Raw genomic sequence first — 22911 nt, 5'->3', positions numbered from 1 at the left:
GCTTCAAAGCCTCTCAGATGCACATATATTCAAATAATGAATCTGTCCTTACCATTAAGCCGAGTGATGGTCCAATTTCTCTTAATAGTCACTGGAGACAAAGGAAGATCAAAAGCAAATGGTCCAGCATTTGGATCAATGTCATAATCAAGTGCTGTGATGTTAATTGAATTGGGGTCCGGAGTTTCACAGATCTCTGCCTCTTGAGGTAAGACTTGAGGGGCATTGTCATTAATATCAAGTAAATAGATCTGCAGTGTTCCTGTTCCACTCATAGGAGGAATTCCTAAAAAGGGAGAAAAATCACAAACCAATGCTCAGCAGTTCTCTCCCTTGAGTCTCAATTACAGTGAAACTCTCAAAGTTTCTAGCTTTCTAGCCCTTATCACTGTATAACCTTGGAAAAGTCTCGTTGCCACAGCATCTCTGCTGTTTTGGTACAAGGCCACTTCTTGCGCCTCTTCTAGGATGACCCTGCACTCCTCCCACTGGAGGTTCAGGCACAGAGGGAGGTAACAACGCACATGTACAAGACCCCATCCCCACCAGGTGTGGTCCTGTGCCCTTGCTGAACTTACTCTGTGCCCCCCTGTGCAGTGGGCTCCTCTAGGCACTGGGGGATGTAAGCAGGCAGAAACCCGGGCCTCATGATCTCATGGACCCTACTCATTGATGGAGAACCAAGATGTGTGCATGAAAGAACCCCAGAGTGCTTTTCAAGCCCAGACGTAACTCTGAAATATTGAAACAGTCTACAGACCCACAGACCTTGTCTTGGGGAGGAGCCGGATCACTTGCTTGAGAGTATTAGGTTGCACTCTATACATCATTTCATTGCCATCCTATGAAGCTGGTTTAAACAGACAGGAACCTAAGTGTCTCTATAAACTGGTTATGGTTGCATCCTCTTAGAAGTATTGGGGAGTGGAGATGGGTCTGCCTGACCCCAGATCCACTCACTATAACATGTTAGCTCTACACTTATCTCATCTTTTGAGTTGGACTCTACTATGTTATAAATATTTATGAATAAATATATAATAAATATATAAATGTAATGGAAATGTTATTATATGTAAACATAATAATTATATTATTTGAATATACAATATATAATATAATTATATTTAACTATATAATATATATATTGTATACACTTAAGAGAATAGAAATACAGGAATTTTCTAAATAAGGCTGTGTACTGAGACCCAGAGGCTTAAGTGACCTGCCCAAGGTCATGAAACGGGAAAGACGCACACATACACTCCTCAGGACAGGATAAGGAGAAATCTCTGTGGACCTCTCTAAGGAATATGGATGGTTCTGAGAGCAGGGAGGTTAAGATGGAGGGGTAGCATGACTGTTTACAATATTCTAATACTGTGGTTTAACCATGAGGGCCACTGTGTTTCCCTATAGTTTGAATTACTTTCATATTTATTATCACATTTCATATTATTTGACTCTCATAACGACTTCACAGAATAGCAAGCAGCAAAAACAATGATCAATAATGAAATGAAGGCATAGAGATTATAATAGCTTGTCCAGACATTAAGAAGCAGAACTGGGGCTCTAAATCCAGCCTTGTGATTTAACGTCGAATGCATTTGCAAAACATCACAGCTACACAGATTTAACTGCTCACTTCTCTCATATCAAACACCCTTTCAATTAGGAAACAATCCACCTTGGTGAATGAAAAATCTGGTTGTAACTCACAACTCACACATATGCATATAATTTTATAGCTCTTTAAATCTCAGCATAATGGTGCAAGATATATTACTGTAAGTTTCAGGGTGGAGAAAGCTACCACTTACAGAAAATGTAAAGCAGACACAAATGCTCTGCTTTGATGTGAAATGGCAGAAGTGCTTCCCACCAAGTTTCAACTCTAAATATGTGAACAGTAGATCTCACATTAGAAAGGATAAGAAATATTGCTTTGGTCTTGTCACCTCGTAGATTTATAACAGATAATGATCTCATTGAATCATCTTATACAGAATTAGGAATGGTTCTTTGAAACTGTTCTTATCAAAAATGTTGACAGGCAATGTTTTTCAAACTGCACATCTTGGCCACCAAATAGCAAAAGCCTACTATTTTTATTAGATGCTAACATTCACAGTCCAAAATTAAAACTGTTTTAAAAGATGGCTGTGATTTAGTTTTAAAACTATTTGCACATCATAGAAATAATTACTTGAGTGTATAGTTTGTGCCAGGCACTGTTTTAAAAGTTTTATGTATACAAGCCTTGTTATCTTCCCCTGTACATGAGTTACATACTGCTACCATTATCCGTATTCAACAGAAAAAGGAAATGGACAGATTTAAAACCTCATTGCTAATCCTGCAGTTAGAAAAATCGTATAAATGGAGTCTGGATCCAGGGGGGAGGGGGAGGTCAGGTGGAATTTCAAAGCTTCACTCTTAAACCATATCATATTGAGACCTAAAACGAGGCCAACTCCAGTTTAATGTGTCACTTTTATGTTATAGATCTAAAGAAAAAAGTGTTATCTATTAACCTTGGCCATTTAGAATCCAGAAGAGACCAAGAAAGAAAAACAAAGATGCTAAACTATGTGTTTATGTTTTTCAAAACCAACATTCTAAAGCTCAAATATTCAATTATTTTAACTTATGCAAGAAATTAAGAGTTTCCTAGACATGGCAGACTACAGTTAGAGAACTAGAGGAAAAATGCTAAAGACAGACAGACTGATGGTAGCAAACATGCTGATTAGAAGAAATCTAAAATGACCACCTCGAGAAACAGTGTGTCGGCTATGCCATCAAGGTGTAGCAGGGCAGAACAATTACAAAGCCCTGTGATCACAATACGAGGTGACCACGGAGGGTGTGAGGACCCTGGGGCGTTCATTGCAGAAGACAGCAAATATAGAAAGCCCAAAGGAAATGGAAAATAGAAGCTGGGGCCTCAGAGGAGGGAAGGTCATTGGCGCCTTAGAAGGAATGAAATTCGGGTTTCCTAGAAAACCTCATTTCCTGATGATGCATTTGTGATGAGGCTCTACTCTCTTTAACAACATCCAGGACAAATAAAGTGACTATATTTAATTACGTACCATTGTCAGAAGCAAGGAAAGTAGCATTATATATATTGTTTTTCACATTCGGTGATTCTCTGTCCAAAACAGCAATGGTAGTTATCTGACCATTCACAGAGTCTATTTTTAGCCAGTTTGCAGGATCGGATAATTTTGTGTATCTACAAAATGAAAGTGCATTAAGTTTATTTCTTTTGACATGAAATTTAAAACAGGAAGCTGATTTTTCTGGTTTAGTCCCAGACACAACCAGCGTGTTAACTTGTATTTCTGTAGATGATGGTTGGGACAAACAGCTGTAATGCAAGCATTTCTGTGGCAGCGGTTTGGGAGGCAACATGGTTTGTGTGTTGGCCAGGCATGAGGTCAATGTTACATAGGCGGTAGGGGGAAAGATGAGGAACTCAGTTTCTGTACTGTGGGTTGGGGCTAGGGCAGATTTGACAGGTCTCATTATGAGCTCTTATCTAGTTCATAGGAGAGCAATGGTCCATATAAAATAGTTCTAATATATCTTCTAAGTGAGCAGTAGCCCTAATGTATAGGGCTTAAGAGAAATTATAATAGAAGTTGACTTTCTATCACAGAACACTCCTTAAACATTTACTACCTTATCATGGTGGGGATTCAGTCACAGTGAGGTGACCACCCTCCTCTCCCGGCTCCGGTAATCCCATTTATCCTAGGATCGCCCACCTGGGCCAAACCTCAGAACTATACCCTTCAAGGGGAATCCTGTGGTCTGAGTAGATTTCTCTGTATTTGCTTACCTCCTTTTTTATTTGGGGTGGGGATGAGCTTTTCAAGCTTGGATAACCAATGTATGAATTGGAAAACATATCCCATTTGGAGAGGTAAAAAGTTACATGAGTTCAATACACCTGTTCACTAGCTATTCATCTGTCTTGATTCCAGTGTACAGAGAAATGAAGAAGATACACAGTTATCTGTTATCAACAGTACTGAAAGGAGTTAAATAAAATATGAGCTAATTTTAAAAATTACCATCACCAGCGATGGATAATAGTCATGTGGGGTATGCTCTGCCAACCCTCATCAGGAAGGATAAATTAGATTTTGCTGAGGCTGGAAATCTTTACAGATATATTTTATAAGTCCTATAACCACTGTACAGGTGAGGGATGAAAATAATTAGCTCTTATATCTTGGTGCTGGCATGAGTTTTCTTTTCTTCCGGATGTGTGGAAAAGAGATAAATGTTATAAGCTTTCTGAGACTCTCCTATTTACTCATGGGAGAAGCTTTTTGTGATGGTTGGCATAAAAGCACAGGGTAAATTATTACTAAAGATGTTTTAAAAGGAGCAAGGACAGAAAAAAGAGGCTAACTTCTGTTTCTTTAAATGATAAAAGAGTAGATCCATTTATATATCTCCTGTCTAATATACTCATTGATCCACTGAAAAAATTTCATCAAATAATTAAAATAATCTTATAATAAGGAGCATGGGTGCTAATGAAAATTTCTCACCCAAATGGTGAAAAAATTTTATGCACAGCATAGAACATAATGCAAATGGCAAAAACACCATAAATGGCATTTGATACCTAATACTTTGCTGCATATATCGATCTGGGTCCTGAGCAGTGAACGTTGTTAACATGGTACCGGCGTGAAGGCCTTCTTCTTGGCGAATGATCTTTGGATTTGGGGCAAAATAAGGATTTTCATTCACATCGATAACTGTGACAGACACAGTTGCAGTTGACTGAGGTGGATGCTGAATACCCTTGGCTAATGGCACTTGATTTTCTGCAGCAACAGTAAGGACATACATCCTATTTGTTTCAAAGTCGATTGGCTGGAAAAACCAAAAAAAAAATTTTTTTAAAGGAGAAACCATATTTTTGCAGGAAATAAGAATATTTGCATTTTGAAGTTGATCCTTCTAGTAACTCCATTTCTAAAACATTAATTTTTTATTCACTACACCATATGTTCCTCTCAAATTTCTGGAAAACATGCATTAGCATGGCCAATGATTGAAATATTTATCACAATGTAACCTACTTCTACAAGATGTTTATGTACCTTGTGCATTTCAAAGACTTATGTTCACAAAACAATGCTTATTACTATTGCACACTGCATTTATTTAGCTACATCTAAGACCTTACATATTCTTAAGAGCAGTGTTGTTTACCAAAAAATTTAAAAAAAATACTAAATAATCTGGGATTAAGTGAGAACATGATGGTCTAGACTGTACTCTCAAACATTGGTACAAAGACCATTCTTCACCCAGGAAAGCTTTTAAACAGTCTGCAATGAAGTGGACAAAACAAAAATTAGAAAATGTGATTTTTTTTTTCCCATAAAGCTAAACTTTTCCTATTTAAAAGTTCATTCATAATTTCAAGTATACATTTTACAGTGCACACATACATACAATTAAAAAACAGTGTTCATAGGTAGAAGGACTTTTTATTTTTTCCTTAGTTAGCAAACTAAATCTGTGGCTGTTTTCCAAAGTAATTTTGAGGATTTTACTGGTCTGTACAAATGCCAAATCTAAGCATGCCACTCGAGATAAAGGCAATGCACAGATAATGTAAACATTTGCTCTCAAAGTTTCACTGAATCTCACTGTCAATAGAAAGCATACCAGGAGTCAAGTGACCAGACTGGACTTTCCCTCTTAATTTCATTGACGGTCTTCCAGTTAAGATACCCATAAGCATTACTGTGAGTAATATTAATAGTATGAGAAAAAGAGCTCTCCTGCCATCCTGGGGAGTCTAAGAAAGACCAAGGGCAGAAGCTACTGAAAAAGTCATGAAATTAGCACAGACCACACTAGTTTCTCCACCTCGACTACCTCCTCAACTCTGATTCAAAAGTTTTTTTACTCTCCCTCTAAAATCCCCAGTTCAACTTCCCTTTCTGAATTATTTTAAACAAGACAGCAAAGAAGCCAGGAAATACTACAGAATTCTTTTGAGTGAGTGTACTAGACTCATGAAACATCGCTGACAATGTTTACTTATCTAAGATCTTTGGAAAAAAGTGAAACTGTTAGTCACTCAGGCATGTCTGACTCTTTGAGACCCATGGACTGTAGTCCTCCAGGTTCCTCTGTCCATGGGATTTTCTAGGCAAGAATACTGGAGTGGGTTGCAATTTCCTTCTCTAGGAGATCTTCCCAACCTGGGGATTGAACCTGCGTCTTTTGTATCGGCAGGCAGATTCTTAACCACTAGGGCCACCTGGGAAGCCCAACAGTGTTGGAATGGGAGGCAAAGAAGCAAACTCTTGCCTGGGTGGGTAGAAAGAGATGCTCACTTCACAGAGGTTTTCCATTAGCACTGTCTATTTGCTACACATGAAGGTAACATCCCTTTTACTTCCAGAACTCAGCTTTGTTTTACTTTCTGACAATGAAAAATTAGAAGAACCAATTTCTTAAAAATGGCATTTAAAAACGGCAAAGTAAATTCAAAACCTTTTAAGAGCATAGGCCCTCTCATCGCCTACACTCATCTAGTTATACATTGGTGGTATTTTCTGGTTTGTTCCCTGAGCCAATACTCTAAAAGCAGCCTGTAGACATAAGAATAGTATGCAAGTATCAGTTGGCCATCAAAACTCTATGATGTGGGACTTGCCTAGTGGTCCAGTGTTTAGGTTAAGACTCCCAATGCATGGGGCACCAGTTCAATACCTAGTCAGGGAACTAAGATCCCACATGCCAGACAGCACGACCCAGTCAAAATGAATAAAATAAAGAGATGTTACATACATGTGCATGTGTATATATATATATATATATATATGTATGTATATATATATACACACATATAAAATTCCACAACATAACACTAACACATTCACTGCACTGACTGTTAACACTGCTGAGGATTGTTGTATCTTCACTGTTAAAACACCTGGATGATTGAAAATCAATCATATTCCGGGGAGAGAGTGAGACTATGTTGATCTTGGCATCAACATAAGTAAAAAATAACAAACGTGACTCCCCCAAATACATTAACTCTGATTTAGAGAGGGGCTTCCCCAGTGGCTCAGATGGTAAAGAATCTGCCTGCAATGTGGGAGACCTAGGTTTGATCGGTGGGTTGGGAAGATCCTTTGGAGAAGGGCAGGGCAACCCACTCCAGTATTCTTGCCTAGAGAATCCCCATGGACAGAGATGCCTAGCAGGCTGCAAAGAGTCGGACGTGACTGAGCAACTAAGCACAGCATTGAGACGGTTGAAAGAAAATGTCCTGAGTCAATAAGAAACTAAGGGGTGGGAGGCACATACGGTCATGGCCGAGTGGCCATCAGAGAGACCACGGCACTTACTTTTACTACGGTGACTAAGCCGTCGTTGCTGTTGGGGTCAGTTTGAATGGCAAAGCGGCCGGCGGGGTCTCCACCGCTGATTCTGTAGATGGCGTTCCAGGCCGGCGTGTGGGGCTGATCCTTATCTGTCACTGTTAGATTAGCGACTATGACATCCACCCTGTTTTCAGGGACTTCACCATAGAACTGCAAGGAAAGACAAAGCTGATTCAGAGCAGCGACGGGCACCCCTGAAGGACGGCGTGTCTCGATGATCACACTGCCCGGATTTTACTGCCCCATTAAATCTTTATTATCCACACTAAGCGAGGAGATTAGTAATGCAGGTAATCACAGCATTTATGTTTGACTTTAAAAATACTATAACTCTGTGCGGCCCTCAAATTATTTTTTTCCAAATTATGTTATAGTTTCATTAAAATTAAAATATAAAATTAATTTCATTAATAGTAAATTCTGTGGGTATGTGGATGATTCATGAGTGGTCATCAGAAGGACGGACTTGTCTGAAGGAAATCATTTTAGCCAAGAGATAATTATCTGCTGACAAAGTAGCATCAATCAGTCACGTGGTTTGTGCACCTTAAGATATTTATAAATATTTTGTTAAAACAGCCTAACGTCTATTTAGGGCATTTCTTCCAGGCAGGATGTTTTAATAACTTTATCAGTGGACTTGGAGAGGACAAAAAAACAAATTAGTTTGGTGCCTCATTTAAAGCTCTGGTGTAAATGACAGAAAACATGGGAATCAGTAGCCATTCTACAGTGAGGTAAGTTCCGGCTCTATCTAACACATCTATTATTCATGACGAAACTTTGCGGTAATGAACCACAGGCCTCGCGCTCTGCGAGCGACAGTCTGTACTTACTGTCATGGCAGTGAACTCCGGAGGATTGTCGTTGACATCCGTCACCGTGATGACAGCCGTGGCTGTGTTGGAAAGGCCATATGTGGGATTGCCTTCCATGTCTGTAGCTTGAATGATTAACGTATACTGTTGCACTTTCTAAAAAGACATAAAGAGAACAACTTAAATGAAACGAATTCCTCAAGAAGACATCACAGTTGTTAGGTAAGTGGCTCTTGATTACACCCAGAAAAGCACGGCATTATTCACTCTGATTAACAGGACTTGAAATTTCCCAAGTGGAGTTTACTTTAACTTGTGAAGCACAGGTCTGGTCCTTGTCTAGAGAGATTTAACTGGATGTTTTCACCTTGACTGGCGGAAAGGAGCATGTGGCAGATGTGTGAAATTCGCTGCTAAGCCGAAATTTCCATCTGGTTTCAGTGTTTCTTTTTCTTCCAAACTTCACAACACTGTCATCAAGCATTTGAGTCATGTGGTTTGTATTTACTTTCTCAGATGTTAATTTCTACCCAGTTTAGGCTACTAAAAACAATCAAGAAACTTGAGAGGGAGAAGAAAGCATATATAATTCATAAAGTATATATGCTTTCCTTTTATATATCTTTACATATGTTCCTTCTATTATAGCAAACTTGATGCAGTATTTTCTTCTAATTTCTTTCAGAGCACACTATTTACAACTATAGAGGAGAGATATATTGTTAAATGAAATGAAGACCAAAACAAAGGGTTTCTGTTTATATTCTTCATCTTGGAACCTAGTAGGTATTTAATAGTTGCCCCCTCAGTGGACCTTTATTTGAGTACAACACTCACTGAGTCCACAGACCTATGATGAATATGGATATATTTTCACATAGATGGTTAATATCAAATTTGTGTCACTGCTTTCAAATACCAGATTGAACTTTTTGAAGAGGAGCCAAGGTCAGTTGTAATGCACCTAATAGAAAAATCCTGAGCGTGTCTGAGACAGTCTACAGCACTGGCTGACTTAGTTTTACACTAGGAAAACCTAAACAGAACAAACTGGAGGAGGGAATGGCAACCCACTCCAGTATTCTTGCCTGGAGAATCCCATGGACAGAGGAAACTGGCGGGCTACAGTCCATAGGATCACAAGAGTCGGACACGACTTAGCAACTAAACCAAACCAAACAAAACAAATACCTAAGATCATTTGAAATCTCCATGGAAATTGGCACAGATAATACAGAGATCATTAAAAACCGCTAAAACATCCTGAACAATTAAACTCACTTCTTCATACAAAAAAATAAATGGTCACTGCAAAGACCATGTCCCTTAATTCTAAGTATAGCTCACATTATGAATGACCACTCTTGAGGGATTTTGGGAGCTGTGAGAGAACAGACACAAATTATAGCTTTTGCTTTAGATGTTTGTGGGCAAGGCAAAGAAGGGCTAAGAGTGAAAGTCAAACCTCACACATTCAATTTTTAGCCTGCCCACCACTATGCCAATCTCTTAGCAGTTGTTTATTTCCATTCCTTTTCATTTGTCTTTAAAAAAAAAACACCCCACTTTTTTGAATGGAAGAAAGAAACAAAGGAATAGGGCTGGTTGAGCCATTTTAATTTTTCTTAACCCATAAGCCCTCACCATAATGCTTACATAGACTAAAATATTTCTCAATGATTTCCATTCCCAATCAAGAGTGTCATTTCAGCTTAATGCCCTCATGGTTATCAAGAGAATTTTGTAGGGTATTCTGTTCAACCTCCCAGCTGAAAGTCATGAAAAATAAAAAAAAATTGTTATCACTTTGAAATGCCATTTTTGTTGGCTGTTATTTTCAGAAACGGATGAGCATTATAAAAAATATAAATATTTTTACAGAAGATAAAAAACATACATCGGCATTATCTGGAGATAATGGATTTTGTTAATATAATATTTTACAAAGATCTTTAGAATTATATAAGTATAATAGGCCCAATTTTCCGCTGAGCTGAAATATTGGGATCAATAGCTAATACTTGAAATTTCCTATTGCTGCAAGCTAGTCTTGAGAATTCTAAGTTACAAAAGAACATTGTTATTTCTAAAATACAGTGTTTCTTCAAGTAAAGAAAAATGACAACTTGTTAAATAACATAGTCTGAATTTAACTGCCTGATTGGTAAAACAATTTTACATTTAGTAAGGAAGACACGACAGTCTATGTTTTAGACTACCAAACTATTTAGAGCTCTTGCCTAATTTAGTCACTGGGCCTCTAGTTCTGAATGACTGACATTTAGATTTCATAAGAAGTTGACTTCCCACCCTCATAGTCCTGTGTCTGATCAAGGGAATTTTGCTTAAAAACATTTCCTTGCTTTCTGTTCTAGAAAGGATAAAATCTCAACTCCTCTCCTTGCAGTCAGTTCTTCCAGCCCTTGACTCCCCTTTCCCACCAAAGCTCTCACTTTCCGTTTGCTCACCCCATATCTTGAGCTGTCTGTATTGGGTTGGCCACAAGGGTCATTTGGGTTTGACCATAAGATGGCACTGACACACACAAATGTTTGGCCAACCCAATCTCCAAATGCCTGTCACATCTCTAGGCAACTGCACTTGCATTTTCCTCAGCCTAAACCACTGTTTTAAAACTGGGCTGATTTTGCCCCCTATCCTCATCATCCCCAAGGACATCTGTCAATATCCTGAGACATTTCTGCTTGTAACAGCTGGGCAATGCTACTGACATCTAATGTGCAGAGACCATAGATGCTACTAAACACCCTACATGCACAGAACAGACCCCCACAACAGAGGCTTATCCTGTCCAAAAGGTCAATAGCGCCAAGGTTGAGAAACCCTGGCCCAGAACATCCTTTCCCCTTTTTCTGAGTCTGGCAAGCAGGAAGCTTAAAGTCACTCCAGAGATGATTTCTGAAAGTCCTTGAGGAAGAAGAGTTCTTCTCTAGCTCAGGACATACCTCTATCACTGCTTCCATTTTAAGAGGCTGTTATTAGTCTGTCTGTCTGTCTTCCCCAGCTGCATACATGTACACAAATCCCTCCTCAGGGTCACTGCTTTGCAGATGTTTATGCCCCTGGTATAGAACCTAATGCTTGCCACAGTATAAGCAAGGAACAAATGCTTTTGAATTTGTGGCTGGATGCATGAATGTATGAGAAGCCTTGGACCTTGTGTGCTACTATAAAAATTATTTCAAGTTTGGGAAAAACCATCTTATTTACATGGTTAGCTATCATTTCTTCATTAAAATATATACCGGGAGCATAAGATAGCTCATTGTTTCCCAAACTATGAAACGGATTCATATGCCATCTTCCCAATTATGTTATATCCTCACCTTTCTACAGCATGAATCACTTACTATTTATCTTGACAGGAACTCTCTTTTAAGAAACGATTTATTATAAAAGCACTGTAAACAGAAAACTAGCACCACTGACCATAAACATGACTAAAAATAAACCCGATACAATGCTTGTGCTCTGGCAGTCTCTACTTGATGGAGTAAGCATCTAAAAGACTTGGGGCTCTCTGGCTTTCTCTAGATGTATCAACTAAAATCACTATACTTGTGCGACATACTTTTGACACTACAGCACTGAACTAGAGTGCTCTAAGTGAATGAAGAGGTGAGAACATTCCGTCATCCGCTTGGCACACATTTAATAAATGTCTACTGGATGGCAGGCAATGTAGCATTTACCTAAATAAAATAATACACAAAACCAGAGATAGCCTTGCTGCCATTAAGAGCAAGAGACAAATGAAAGCGACAAATATGAATGGATCATGTGGCTAAATGTGCAATGCAACCATAGTAAAAGCAGGAAGAAATGATGCGAACAGTCTTGAAGAGGTGCGTCTCAACCAGTCCTCCAAGCCTAGAGGGAAGAATAAATGCAAGATGAACTTGGTGGGTAAACTGAGAAGAACTTGATTAAATCAATCAGTGGATGGATAGCAGGGCACAATGAAGTTGATCGTGATCTTGGGAAACTGGGGAGGGGGCGCTGGTCATGTTGGAAATTCCTCAGGAAGCACAGGTTTAGGGAGATGACAGGGTTGCTTTTGGATGCCTTGGGTTAGGGGATGGACAAGTAAGTAACAATATCATGAGATCCTAGGAGGGAAGTGCAGGTTTGTGACCCTGTTCAAATTCTTAAATGCAAAGTCCCCAGTTCCCTCATCCGTGAGGTAGGGCTGACAGTACTATCTACCTTATAGATTTGTAGGCTAAACATTTTTTGAATGCTTACTGTGTGCTGGCATTGTTCTATGGGCCTTGATAATAAAAAATGACATCTATTGAGAATGAGCACTAAGTATGAGCCACACTTTATGTTGTGTCTCAAAAGAAACTGATAAGGCAAGTGGACTATTTTTATCCTCTGTTTACAGAGTAGGAAACCAAGGCTTAGTGGAGCAGGGAAGCACCCACTGACATGAGCTGGAAATAGCAGAAAAAAGACTTGAATCCAGCTCTCTCTGATTCCAGAGTCTGTACCATTAACTGCTGCACTATGTGAGGGCTCTCCAATAAATGCACGGCGTGAGTGTGTCCTGAGACGGGGGAGCAGGTGGAAAGCCAGATTCCAAGGAGACCAAGAACGGGTGGCAGTGAAGGGCACGTATGGCTGCCCTTCGGAGTCTGGTGTTGACACGAAGAAGAAAATCTAATAACTTGAACTTTTCTTCCAGGTTTCTGTTCAGGGTGAAAAGAAGAGGAACACAGGGACCTCACTGAATATCAGGAGCTGGAAAGCAGATAAGATGTCCCTGGAACACAGTCTGTATATCTGGAGGAACACAGGCTATTATGGGTAGGTATCCCAGGGAGGGGCTGAGGGCCGGCCCTCAGAGAGTGGGTATTAGCCTGCTCTAGAGGAAGATGGCAAACGAATCTTCAGGCAGAAGAAACAACAGACAGAACAGAGAAGCTCAGATCTGTACAAGGACGGGCATGTGGTTGCATGGGCGGAGGCCATCACTGGCTTCCTAGCAGGAAGTAAAGAATTCTAGGAGCTCAGACTAAGGAAGGCTTTGGGACCAGCATGCTAGAGGGTCTGGGGCACCACGTTGAAGAGCTCTGACTTCAGGCTGTGGGTCTTGGAGAGCCCTTCAACCAGAGGGGAGACAGCTGGTCGAGGATTATGAAGGAACCAGTCGGGTTTCTAGAAAAGACCCTTCAGAGGAGGCAAGACCAAGACCAGAGAAGACAAGAGAACATTCTTTTAGGAAAGAACTCAGAATTGAGAGCCCAAGTGAACGTATTACTTTGCTTGGAAAACAGGAAGTGTAATTCTTTCATTGCCACGAGAAAAATTATGAGAAGTCAAAGTGATGTGATCACCCACTGGATGTTGAGGCTAGATCTGCGATGGCCACGGGATAAGGAGAGCTAACATGCACTGGACACTGTGCTGAAGGCTCTATGCTTCGGGTTATGCAATCGGTCCAATCATCCCATGAAGCAGATGTAATATTATTACCTCCCTTTACAGATGGGGGAGCTGAGGTTTCAGGTTAAGACACTAAAAGTCAAATAGCCCATAACAGGCAAAGCCTGAATTATTCAAACCTAATGAAGCAGAGGGTAACTCATCAGTAGTCCTGACCAAAAAGGGCAGGAGATGGACATATAAAAGCTGGAGAAAAGAAGAAAATGCCAGGAATGGTTACCACCAAGTCAGGGAACAAGAAGTCAAACTGATAAACAACGAGGCCCTACTGTAAAGCACAAGGTACTAGACTCACTGTCCAGTAATGAGCCATATACATGTGTGCGTGTGTGCTCTCAGCTGCTTGGCGTGTCTCACTCTTTGCAGCCCTATGGACTGTAGCCCACCGTGGGATTTTCCAGGCAAGAATACCGTAATGGTTTGCCATTTCCTCCTCCAGGGGATCTTCCCCACCCAGGGATAGAACCTGTGTCTCCAGCAGCTCCTGCAGTGGCAGGCAGATTCTTCCCACTGAGTCACCTGAGAATCCCAAACTATATACATATATATATATAAAATGGATAGATAGATAGATACATATATGGGCTTCTCTGGTGGCTCAGTTGGTAAAGAATCCGCCTGCAATGGGGGAGACCTGGGTACGATCCCTGGGTTGGGAAGATCCTCTGGAGGAGGAAACAACAACCCACTCCAGTATTCTTGCCTAGAGAACCCCATGGACAGAGGAGCCTGGCAGGCTCTAGTCCATGGGGTCACAAAGAGTTGGACATGACTGAGCGACTAAGCACAACACAGCACATTATATATATATACATATATATACATATACATATATACATATATATACATATATACATATATATATACACACACACATATAACTTAATCACTTTGTTGTACAGCAGAAATTAACACACTGTAAAACAACTATACTTTAAGAAAATAAATTTTAAAAATATATTTAGAAAACGAAAAGATAAAAAGTAAAAGAAATCAGATGGAGATTAAAAAACTGAAGACTGGCGAGTGTCGTGGTGAAGCTTTAGGTCTGTAGAACCCCAAGAACTGGCATTTTTTAAAACCTAGAGATGAAAGGAAAATAAAAAGCTAAATCGCAGTAAGCATTTCAATGATTAGGAGTTCAATCCCTTAAAGGTGTCGTCCATCTCGGGAGGATGACAACGGAAATGACTTTGGACAGAAAGAAAACTGTGAAGTCTAATAGAAATAAAAGCACCTCCAGCTGACATGAGGCCTGGAGAAGTCAGCATAATTTATCCCTGGCCTCAGGCAGAATTACCATAAACCATCTGACATAGATATATTTTGCCATGTTAAATGACTTTCAGAAAAGGAAGGTTTTCCATTGTTTTCCCTAGTAACTCACTGTTGTGTTTAATAGCGTCACTGTCAAGAAGCAATTTCTCATGCTGTATCTAACTTGTGATTCTATAGCTTTGAATTCATGTCCACTTTCATTTCATCGCGTTGTGCATAGTTGCTTCCGGCCACCGCAAGATATACTTAACCAAAGTATAGCCTGATTTGCAACTTTCACCCCCTAAACTAAATACAGTCTCTTTGATTTTTAAATACGGTTGGTTTGCTTTGACAAAGCTATCTTTCATTTTCTATGCCTCTTGCTTTTCATAAAACAGCCAGGCTAAATGTGATAGGAATATTACTATATGAAAACAAGATGAAGTCCCATTTCTGTATCTCACAATGAGAGTGTGAAATGAAAGAGAAATATTAGGTTTGGGAGATGAGCTATATACCTCCTTAGGATGTGAGCAGCCTGGCACTCTTGAGAATATTAAAAAAAATGCTATATTTTCCTGTAAAATACAGTATTCATGCTGAATTTATTGACATTTAAGAATAGTATTTTATACAGTAATGGAAGAGGTGAAAAGATATACATGTTCCAGATATCACTGAACTAAAGGTGCTACTGCAAAAGCTGAATTTCAGCAATCTCTGGTGCGAAATATTCCTAGAGCAAGAGCTGTTGGCACCTGGGAGTTAACAGGCATAAATACCATACTAGCCATCCATCTGACTCCTAAGGAAGGCTCTGGGCTCAACTGTGAATTAAGTAATCTTGATTGGCTCATATTACTTTATTAAAGTGTTGCCACCTCTATCTTGCGTACATAATGAATTGAAATAGTAATGTTTTCTGTGATCCAATTCCAGTGGCTGCTACTTACTAAGACAAATAAAATGCCATAAAAACCAAGCCCTAAAATCCTTGTCAATAATATTTATGATGGTAGGTCTAATGTTTCCTTTTGATACACATAATACGAGGTCTCATTAACGATAGAAGCTGGCTCAGCTAGAAACCTACAGGCACAGATCTCTATGAGTCGGCACTTTGATAATTCACTCACACCATGATTACTGATGGTCAATAATGACCTTGAGAATCGCTAAGAAAATGGTTAGAACAGAATGGAGAAAGGGTATAGGAAAATTCAGTAGGGCTAGAGTTTTCAGGAAAGGATATAAGCAGGGCTTGAATGGCAACGTGAGGCACTGGAGGGTTCAAGATCAAGAAAAACGGGCAAGATGTTCCTGGCAGAAGGAATCATGAGAACAGAACACAGCAGGATGCCACAGCGTGGTGGGCTCAGCTCTGTCAGAGCGAGACGGCCTGTCTAGAAGGGATGAAACACCTATTCCTTCTCAGACTGTGATCCGCCATTACATCTCAGTAGTGTCAACACCGTATGCCTTTACAACAAAGTATATGCCAGAAGTGTGTTTCTCTGTGTTTATAACTTTAAAGCCCTGTCAGTGGAACACAGGCAGTTCTTGGTGTTCAAACCTGTGAAGTTCATCTTAAAGAGAAGGTGATCATCTCTTCTGTACTAAATCAAGGATTACAAAAAAACCCTCATCACACGTGTCATTTGTAGCCTCTTCAAAATACGAATGCTAAAAATTATCCTAAATGTATGTACACTTGATTTGGGCACGATTTTAAATTTAATTCCTCATCAAATCCTTTGAGTATGAGGAAAAACAGAAAATGTGAAGAAGTTCAAAAAGTAGATACCAGAAGGTTACCGGCTTAACTTAGTCAATGACCACCCTAAATATTACATGGACCAGCAATGATTTATCCAGTTTACAGACATCATTTAACCAACTTGAAATTCTGTAAAAGAGTACAATCGATTTCTTCATGACCATGAACACATGAATAATCTTGTGGAGATGTTATTCTGTGTGTGCTCAGTTGCTCAGTCGTGTCCGACTCTTTGTGAGCCCGTAGATCGTTTTGTCTCCACTGAGCCTGGAGACAAGATAGATGTGAGCCAGTGCACTTTTAAGATTACAAGCAAATTCAATACAGATTTCGGTTGGCTTACTTCTCTGTCAAGTCCAGCTGCCACCGTGATAATGTCCCCAGTCTCATTGTTGATTGTAAACATGTTGGGCGAAGGGGTGCTTGGCGCCTGGGACAGGATTCTGTACCTCAACATCCCATTGAGGGCATTTGGATCGTCAGCATCAATCGCAGTGACCGTCATCACATATGTTCCTAGACCACAGACACAGAAAATGAATGGTTGCCTTTCATGTCAGTGTCTCCCAAACAGAAGGGATATTTACCTTCTTCATCAATCTTCATTTCACTTTTTCTTTGTTTACAAAATAACTTCTGTTTTTAAAAATGTGGACCATTTTTAAAGTCTTTAGCAAATTTGTTACAGTATTGCTCTCATCTTATGTTTTGGTGTTTTGACCAAGAGGCACGTGGGATCTTGGCTCCCTGACCAGGGATTTTAAGCAAAATCTTAACCACTGGATTGCCAAGGAAGTCCCTTTCTACTTTTTCAGACCAACATTTAATCATTTAGCTTTGATTAAAACACTATTGATAAGAACAGAACTCACTTCAAAAAATATACAATATAGTTGAGTTGCTTGAAAGGAAAATTGTTAATTTTTTTTTTAACAGATGTATAAAGACTAAATGTTTCCATATACTTAAAAGACAAAATCACTATATGATTCAAAGAAAGGATCCCTTCAGATATATATCCTATATATCCCTTCATTTATACAAAATACAAATAATAAATAACATAGATATCATTTGAAACATCGTTTACGGCCACTGATTCCTTCCCTCTGCCGTCTTTTTCCCTTTGTGCAGTAGAATCTAAAATGACATGTGGGGTACGATTCTCCACAAAACCTAAGTCACTTTCTGAAAGTAAGCCAAGTGCTTAACAACACATACTCCATTTACTGAGGTCATGAGGAATCATTCCATGCATGACTGTTTTGGTATACCGAATAGGGGGTTTTGCACTGGGGTTCATTATTTCCGAGGAGATTAAAAGAACACTGTAACAAACTCAGGGACTCAAATTTATTAGATATTGTGGAAAGGAAGTCTACAAAGCATTACGATCAAATGCATTCAAACTAGTTAGACAAACTGCAACTGAGAAGTAGAGAGAAAATGTTATTATTTAAGATGGTTCGCTCCATGCGATTTTTGTAAGACTTGGATTATGAACTGTTGCATCTCCAGGCTACCTTCTTCTTCAGTACTCTTAAGATCAGTTTGATGCCTTTATGGCCAGTGTTCCCTCTACAGGGTACTTTTTTTTCTTTTTTTTTTGCCCCAGAATTAAGTAAGGCTTGTTCACATACTTCAAATCTCTTTCCAGAGCTTGTCCTTCTGAACAAGACAGCCTATTTGACTATGTGCCAAGTTTGATTATTTTTTTTCCAAAACTTTCTTTTTTTCCCTAAAACATTTGCTCGCTTGTTTGCCTTTTACTGTTCTCCTCTACTAGATTTTAAGCTCCAACAGGGCACAGCTAACTTATCACGGCTGTATCTACAGTGCTGGAGCAATGTCTGGCATACAGTATGTGCTCTATAAACATTTGTTGAATGAATGGTTAAAACAAAACAAAACAAAAAGTGTGTTTTGGAATCTTGAACCAAAATATTGCTTACAACAATGCATTGTAGTTTAACTTAAGATTCATGACTCTATCAAATCTTGCCTAGAAGGATGTTTTCAAACTTACAGGACAAATGCAGGAAATCGACTCATGAAATGTCTTTACATTTCCTGATCATTCAGAGTCATTTATTTACGGGAAGGCTTTATGGAAATGCATGCACATATGCATAGTAAATATACCTGTAATGATTAACTCTTGGTAATTTTTATGAAATGATAATTCTGATAAAATTGGAAATAATAGAGGAAAAAGGACCAATGAACGATTTTAAAAAACCAAAAGCCTTCCCCAGGCAAAAAAGCACAACGTTTATTTATCCTTAGAATATATGTATAAGCCTTGTGTTTTAGTTAAGATATGTTTAACATGCTTTGATATTTTTTTTCCTGTATTTTAAAATACCGACGAACTCGACTCTAAAATGTGACTCAGACAGAGCCACAGATGGTTGAACTTCCTGCACAGCCCCGTCTTCCCACCCCAGCTGCCCCCACCCCTCTACTCTTATGAGATACAGACAAGCGTATCTGAACCAGGAAAAGTGCCAGTTTAAGACACAGTTATATCTATAAATTGGCTTAAGTACAAACCAGTATAGACGGTGAAGGAAATATAGAGCATTAAGTTTAAATGTCGAGGCTTTCTTAAATTCAAAATTAAATTTAAAAAATTAAATATAATGAATTAAGTCTTGCCTAAAAGCAGCATGAATGAAAGAAAATGACACTAAAGGCTCACATGATTTCTCATTTAGCTTATATACGAGTGCTGGATAACACTGTATTTCCTCAAGGAACCTCCAAATTATGATCTTCCAACTTACCCGGCTTTGATCCCTCAGGAACTGTCCCATTCCAAACCTGGTGTAAGAACTCAGGTCTGTTATCATTCATGTCAATAACGTTAATGACAATGTCGATGGGGTTCTCCACTTGGTTTCCATTAATATCCACTGCATGTGCCCTCAACTGCAAGAGTGATTAGAAAATGAAATGATTTAATGGATTTAGGTCTCCTGTGAGAAGATAAAAGATACCATAACCATAGCCATAAACAGCACAGATGGATGAAAACCAAAAGCTATTCTTCCCATCAAAATTCAAGTTAGCCAAACTATATTATTAAGGGAGATACAGCTGATAGGCATCTGGCTCAGAGCTCTATGACTCTAATCTGTATACAAAAGAGTGAAGCAGAAACGATCCACCTTTGACGGCAAAGAAATCAAGCTTCAGAAAAGCTAAGTAACTTTACTCAGTTCATTGACAGAGCCCCTGTCCTAAGCCAGTTCTGTCCAGCTTCCAAATCCTTTCGCTAAATCCATACAAAAGAGTCAGGGTAATTAAAAATGTGGAACTGGCCTAAAGGAGTCATAGAGAACAAGAGAAAAGATGAAAATTCGGAAAGAATGAAGTGTGCACATGGAATTTTGACTCTTTTTATTGTAAAAGTCATTCACTCATAAACAGTAAAAGTACATAAGACAGTTTGTTCCTCTCCCAAGGTTGAGTTCTCAGTATTACAGGTCTTCTAGAAATTTTATCTTTTCTCTTCCTTTTTAAACAAATGTAATCAGTCAGTTACTCTTGGCAAAATATCTTCAAAATCTTTTCATCCAGCACATAGAAAACCATTTCAACCTTTTCAAAGGCTGTGTAGTGTTCCACTGAATTGTTTCTTTTTAAAGGCGATGCTTCTATGATTTTCCTGTTAAGGATGATGCTGGCTACTGGTTTCTGCTGGATATACTTTATCAACTTAAAGAAGAATTAACATATCGTTTTTTTTCAATTTTGAGGTTATTTAGCACATGAAACTGTAAGTTTTATTAGACAAGCCTTTTCAACACATATAGAGTCTCTTTTTCCCTTGACTTATTTAATATATTACATTAAGAGATTTTAATACTGAACTGTCCCTGCCATTCTATAATTAATTCTATTTTGTTATCAATATTGCTCATTTATGTGCAAGTAGTGAGAATCTGGAGAGCAAGAATTTACCCCAACACTGGCCTGAAAATATTTTTTGAGATTTAACCACATGATTTCAGCCAGTAAGAATTGATACAGAAGAAATATTTGAATTTTTGGATTGGTATTTTTTGTACTCATAAATTACAGGACAGCCTAATTAGAGACTGGTCTACTGGATGCTACTTTACTCCATCCGTGTGTGTGCTCAGTCATGTCCTACTCTGTGCAACCCCATGGAGTGTAGCCCTCCAGGCTCCTCTGTCCATGGAATTTGCCAGCCAAAAATACTGGAGTGGGTAGCTATTTCCTATGCCAGGGGATCGTCCCAACCCAGGGATCAAATTCGCGCCTTTTGAATCTCCTGCATTGGCAGGTGGATTCTTCACCACTGCGTCACCTGGGAAGCCCTGCTGCCTTTTCTGGTTTCCCTATTACGATGCTGTTTTGTAAAAGGCTTGAAAACTTCTTTATATTTTAGAACAATGTATTAATAAAAAGCATTAGAATTACGTGCTCATAAGGCTTTTAAGAGCATTGGTTGGTAAAACAATCAAGGCCCTTGGGAGGAGAGAATTGAATGATACTTAGGATTTAAAATGCATTTTTAGTTTTTCATATGCTTATTTGCCAGTTTATGTCTAGGATGTCTTATTCTACCATATATCTACATGTATTTACATAGCAAATTTCAAAAGTTAAATAATTTAAAAATTTGTACAAGTGCAAAAATTCAAAAAATATATTAATGAGAAAAATAGTCTAAAAAACACATTAGCATAAGTGGCATAAAAAGTATGGGACAACTAAGTACGATCATGACATTGATGCTAAATCAATCGGAATCCTAAATCAATGTATAGTGTTGAGACAACTGGGCTGGCCATAAAGGAAAAGCAAAGTCGATCTATGTACCTTTCTTTTTTTACTAAAATAAACTCCACAGAGGTTAAACATTTAGATGCAAATATAAATAAATAAATAAATAAAACAGATAAAATGCAGGAGATTAGCATCTTGGAGTAGGAAAGATCTTTTTAAACAATCCCAGAAAGCCAGAATGGGGGCCTTCCCTGGTGGCTCAATGGTAAAGAATTCACCTGCCAATTCAAGAGATACTGGTTTGATCTCTGGTCTGTAAACTAAGATCCCACATGCTGCAGAGCAGCTAAAGCACACGTGCCACAACTATTTAGCTTGTGCTCTAGAGCCTGGGAGCCACAACTACTGAAGCTCTTGCACCCTAGAGACCGTGCTCTGCAAGAAAGGAAGCCACTGCAATGAGAAGGCTGAGTGCCACAGCTAGAGAGTAGGCTCGCCACAACCAGAGAAAAGCCCGCGCAGCAACAAAGGCCCAGCACAGCCAACAGTTCATACATAAGAAAGAAAGCCAGAATGCACGATCAACTCAAAAGAAGGACAAATGTCATAACGTTAAACCTGTAAGTTACAGTGAGGGAAAAATTATACACAAAGTTTGAAAACAAATAACAACAAAGGAAATATATGAAAATCATGCATCAACATCTCTAGTAGATAAAAGGTTATTATAAGTGGGTGGAGGAAGGGGTAACAACTTTCCCACCCCAAATTCAGCATAAGACAGGAATAGGGAATTTACTTTAATTGGATATTCAACGTATGCAACTTCAAGCATCAAGATAAATTTTTTAGAAATAGCACTGGCAATAAATAAATAATGCCCGGAATTGATAATGGAATGGAAAGTATCTGTTTTATAGTGGGGAGGAACTGGAACACAATACAACTCTTCAAGAGAACAATTTCACTATATTTATCAAATAATTCCAATTTTAGGAATTTTTTCTGAGGACATAATGGGAAAATGTACAGAAAGCTATTCATTGCTGCATGATTTATAGTTGTAAAATAAAGTAGAAAGAACTAAATCATCCAAGTATCTGCCAGTAGGTAATAGTTACAATTATATTAGAGCAAGCAATCAAAAATAGTAATAGAAACAAATAATGATTCCAGATGTGGAAAGATGCTAAATCTTATGATTGCTAAGTGACAAAAGTTGGTTTCAGAGAATAATCCCAATTTCAAAAAAAATATATTTGTGAATCTATGCACAAAGAAACATCTTACAGAATATTACCAAACTTAAAGACAAGTGACTAGTTTATGTACTGGGATTGCAAATTCTTCTTATTTTATTACTAATACTGTATTATTTGAAAAGTTT

At 38.7% G+C, this 22911-nt stretch overlaps 1 protein-coding gene across 1 annotated transcript in view; it reads right to left on the bottom strand.

The window, feature by feature from the left end:
* The window catches only part of CDH2 (cadherin 2), a 241598-nt gene that overhangs the window by 37165 nt on the left and 181522 nt on the right, over positions 1-22911 (bottom strand). The window contains exons 6-12 of the mRNA XM_027960884.3: positions 19553-19697; positions 17110-17282; positions 8279-8416; positions 7407-7592; positions 4649-4902; positions 3099-3241; positions 53-286 (exon numbers count right to left, since the gene is read on the bottom strand). Coding sequence (XP_027816685.1) covers positions 53-286; positions 3099-3241; positions 4649-4902; positions 7407-7592; positions 8279-8416; positions 17110-17282; positions 19553-19697 — 1273 coding nt within the window. The remainder of the gene's footprint in view (positions 1-52; positions 287-3098; positions 3242-4648; positions 4903-7406; positions 7593-8278; positions 8417-17109; positions 17283-19552; positions 19698-22911) is intronic.

Source organism: Ovis aries, chromosome 23 (assembly GCF_016772045.2).
Source record: "Ovis aries strain OAR_USU_Benz2616 breed Rambouillet chromosome 23, ARS-UI_Ramb_v3.0, whole genome shotgun sequence".
Taxonomy (NCBI): Eukaryota; Metazoa; Chordata; class Mammalia; order Artiodactyla; family Bovidae; genus Ovis; species Ovis aries.
Note: the sequence above shows the minus strand (reverse complement) of the source record. Positions and strands in the feature narration are given on the sequence as shown.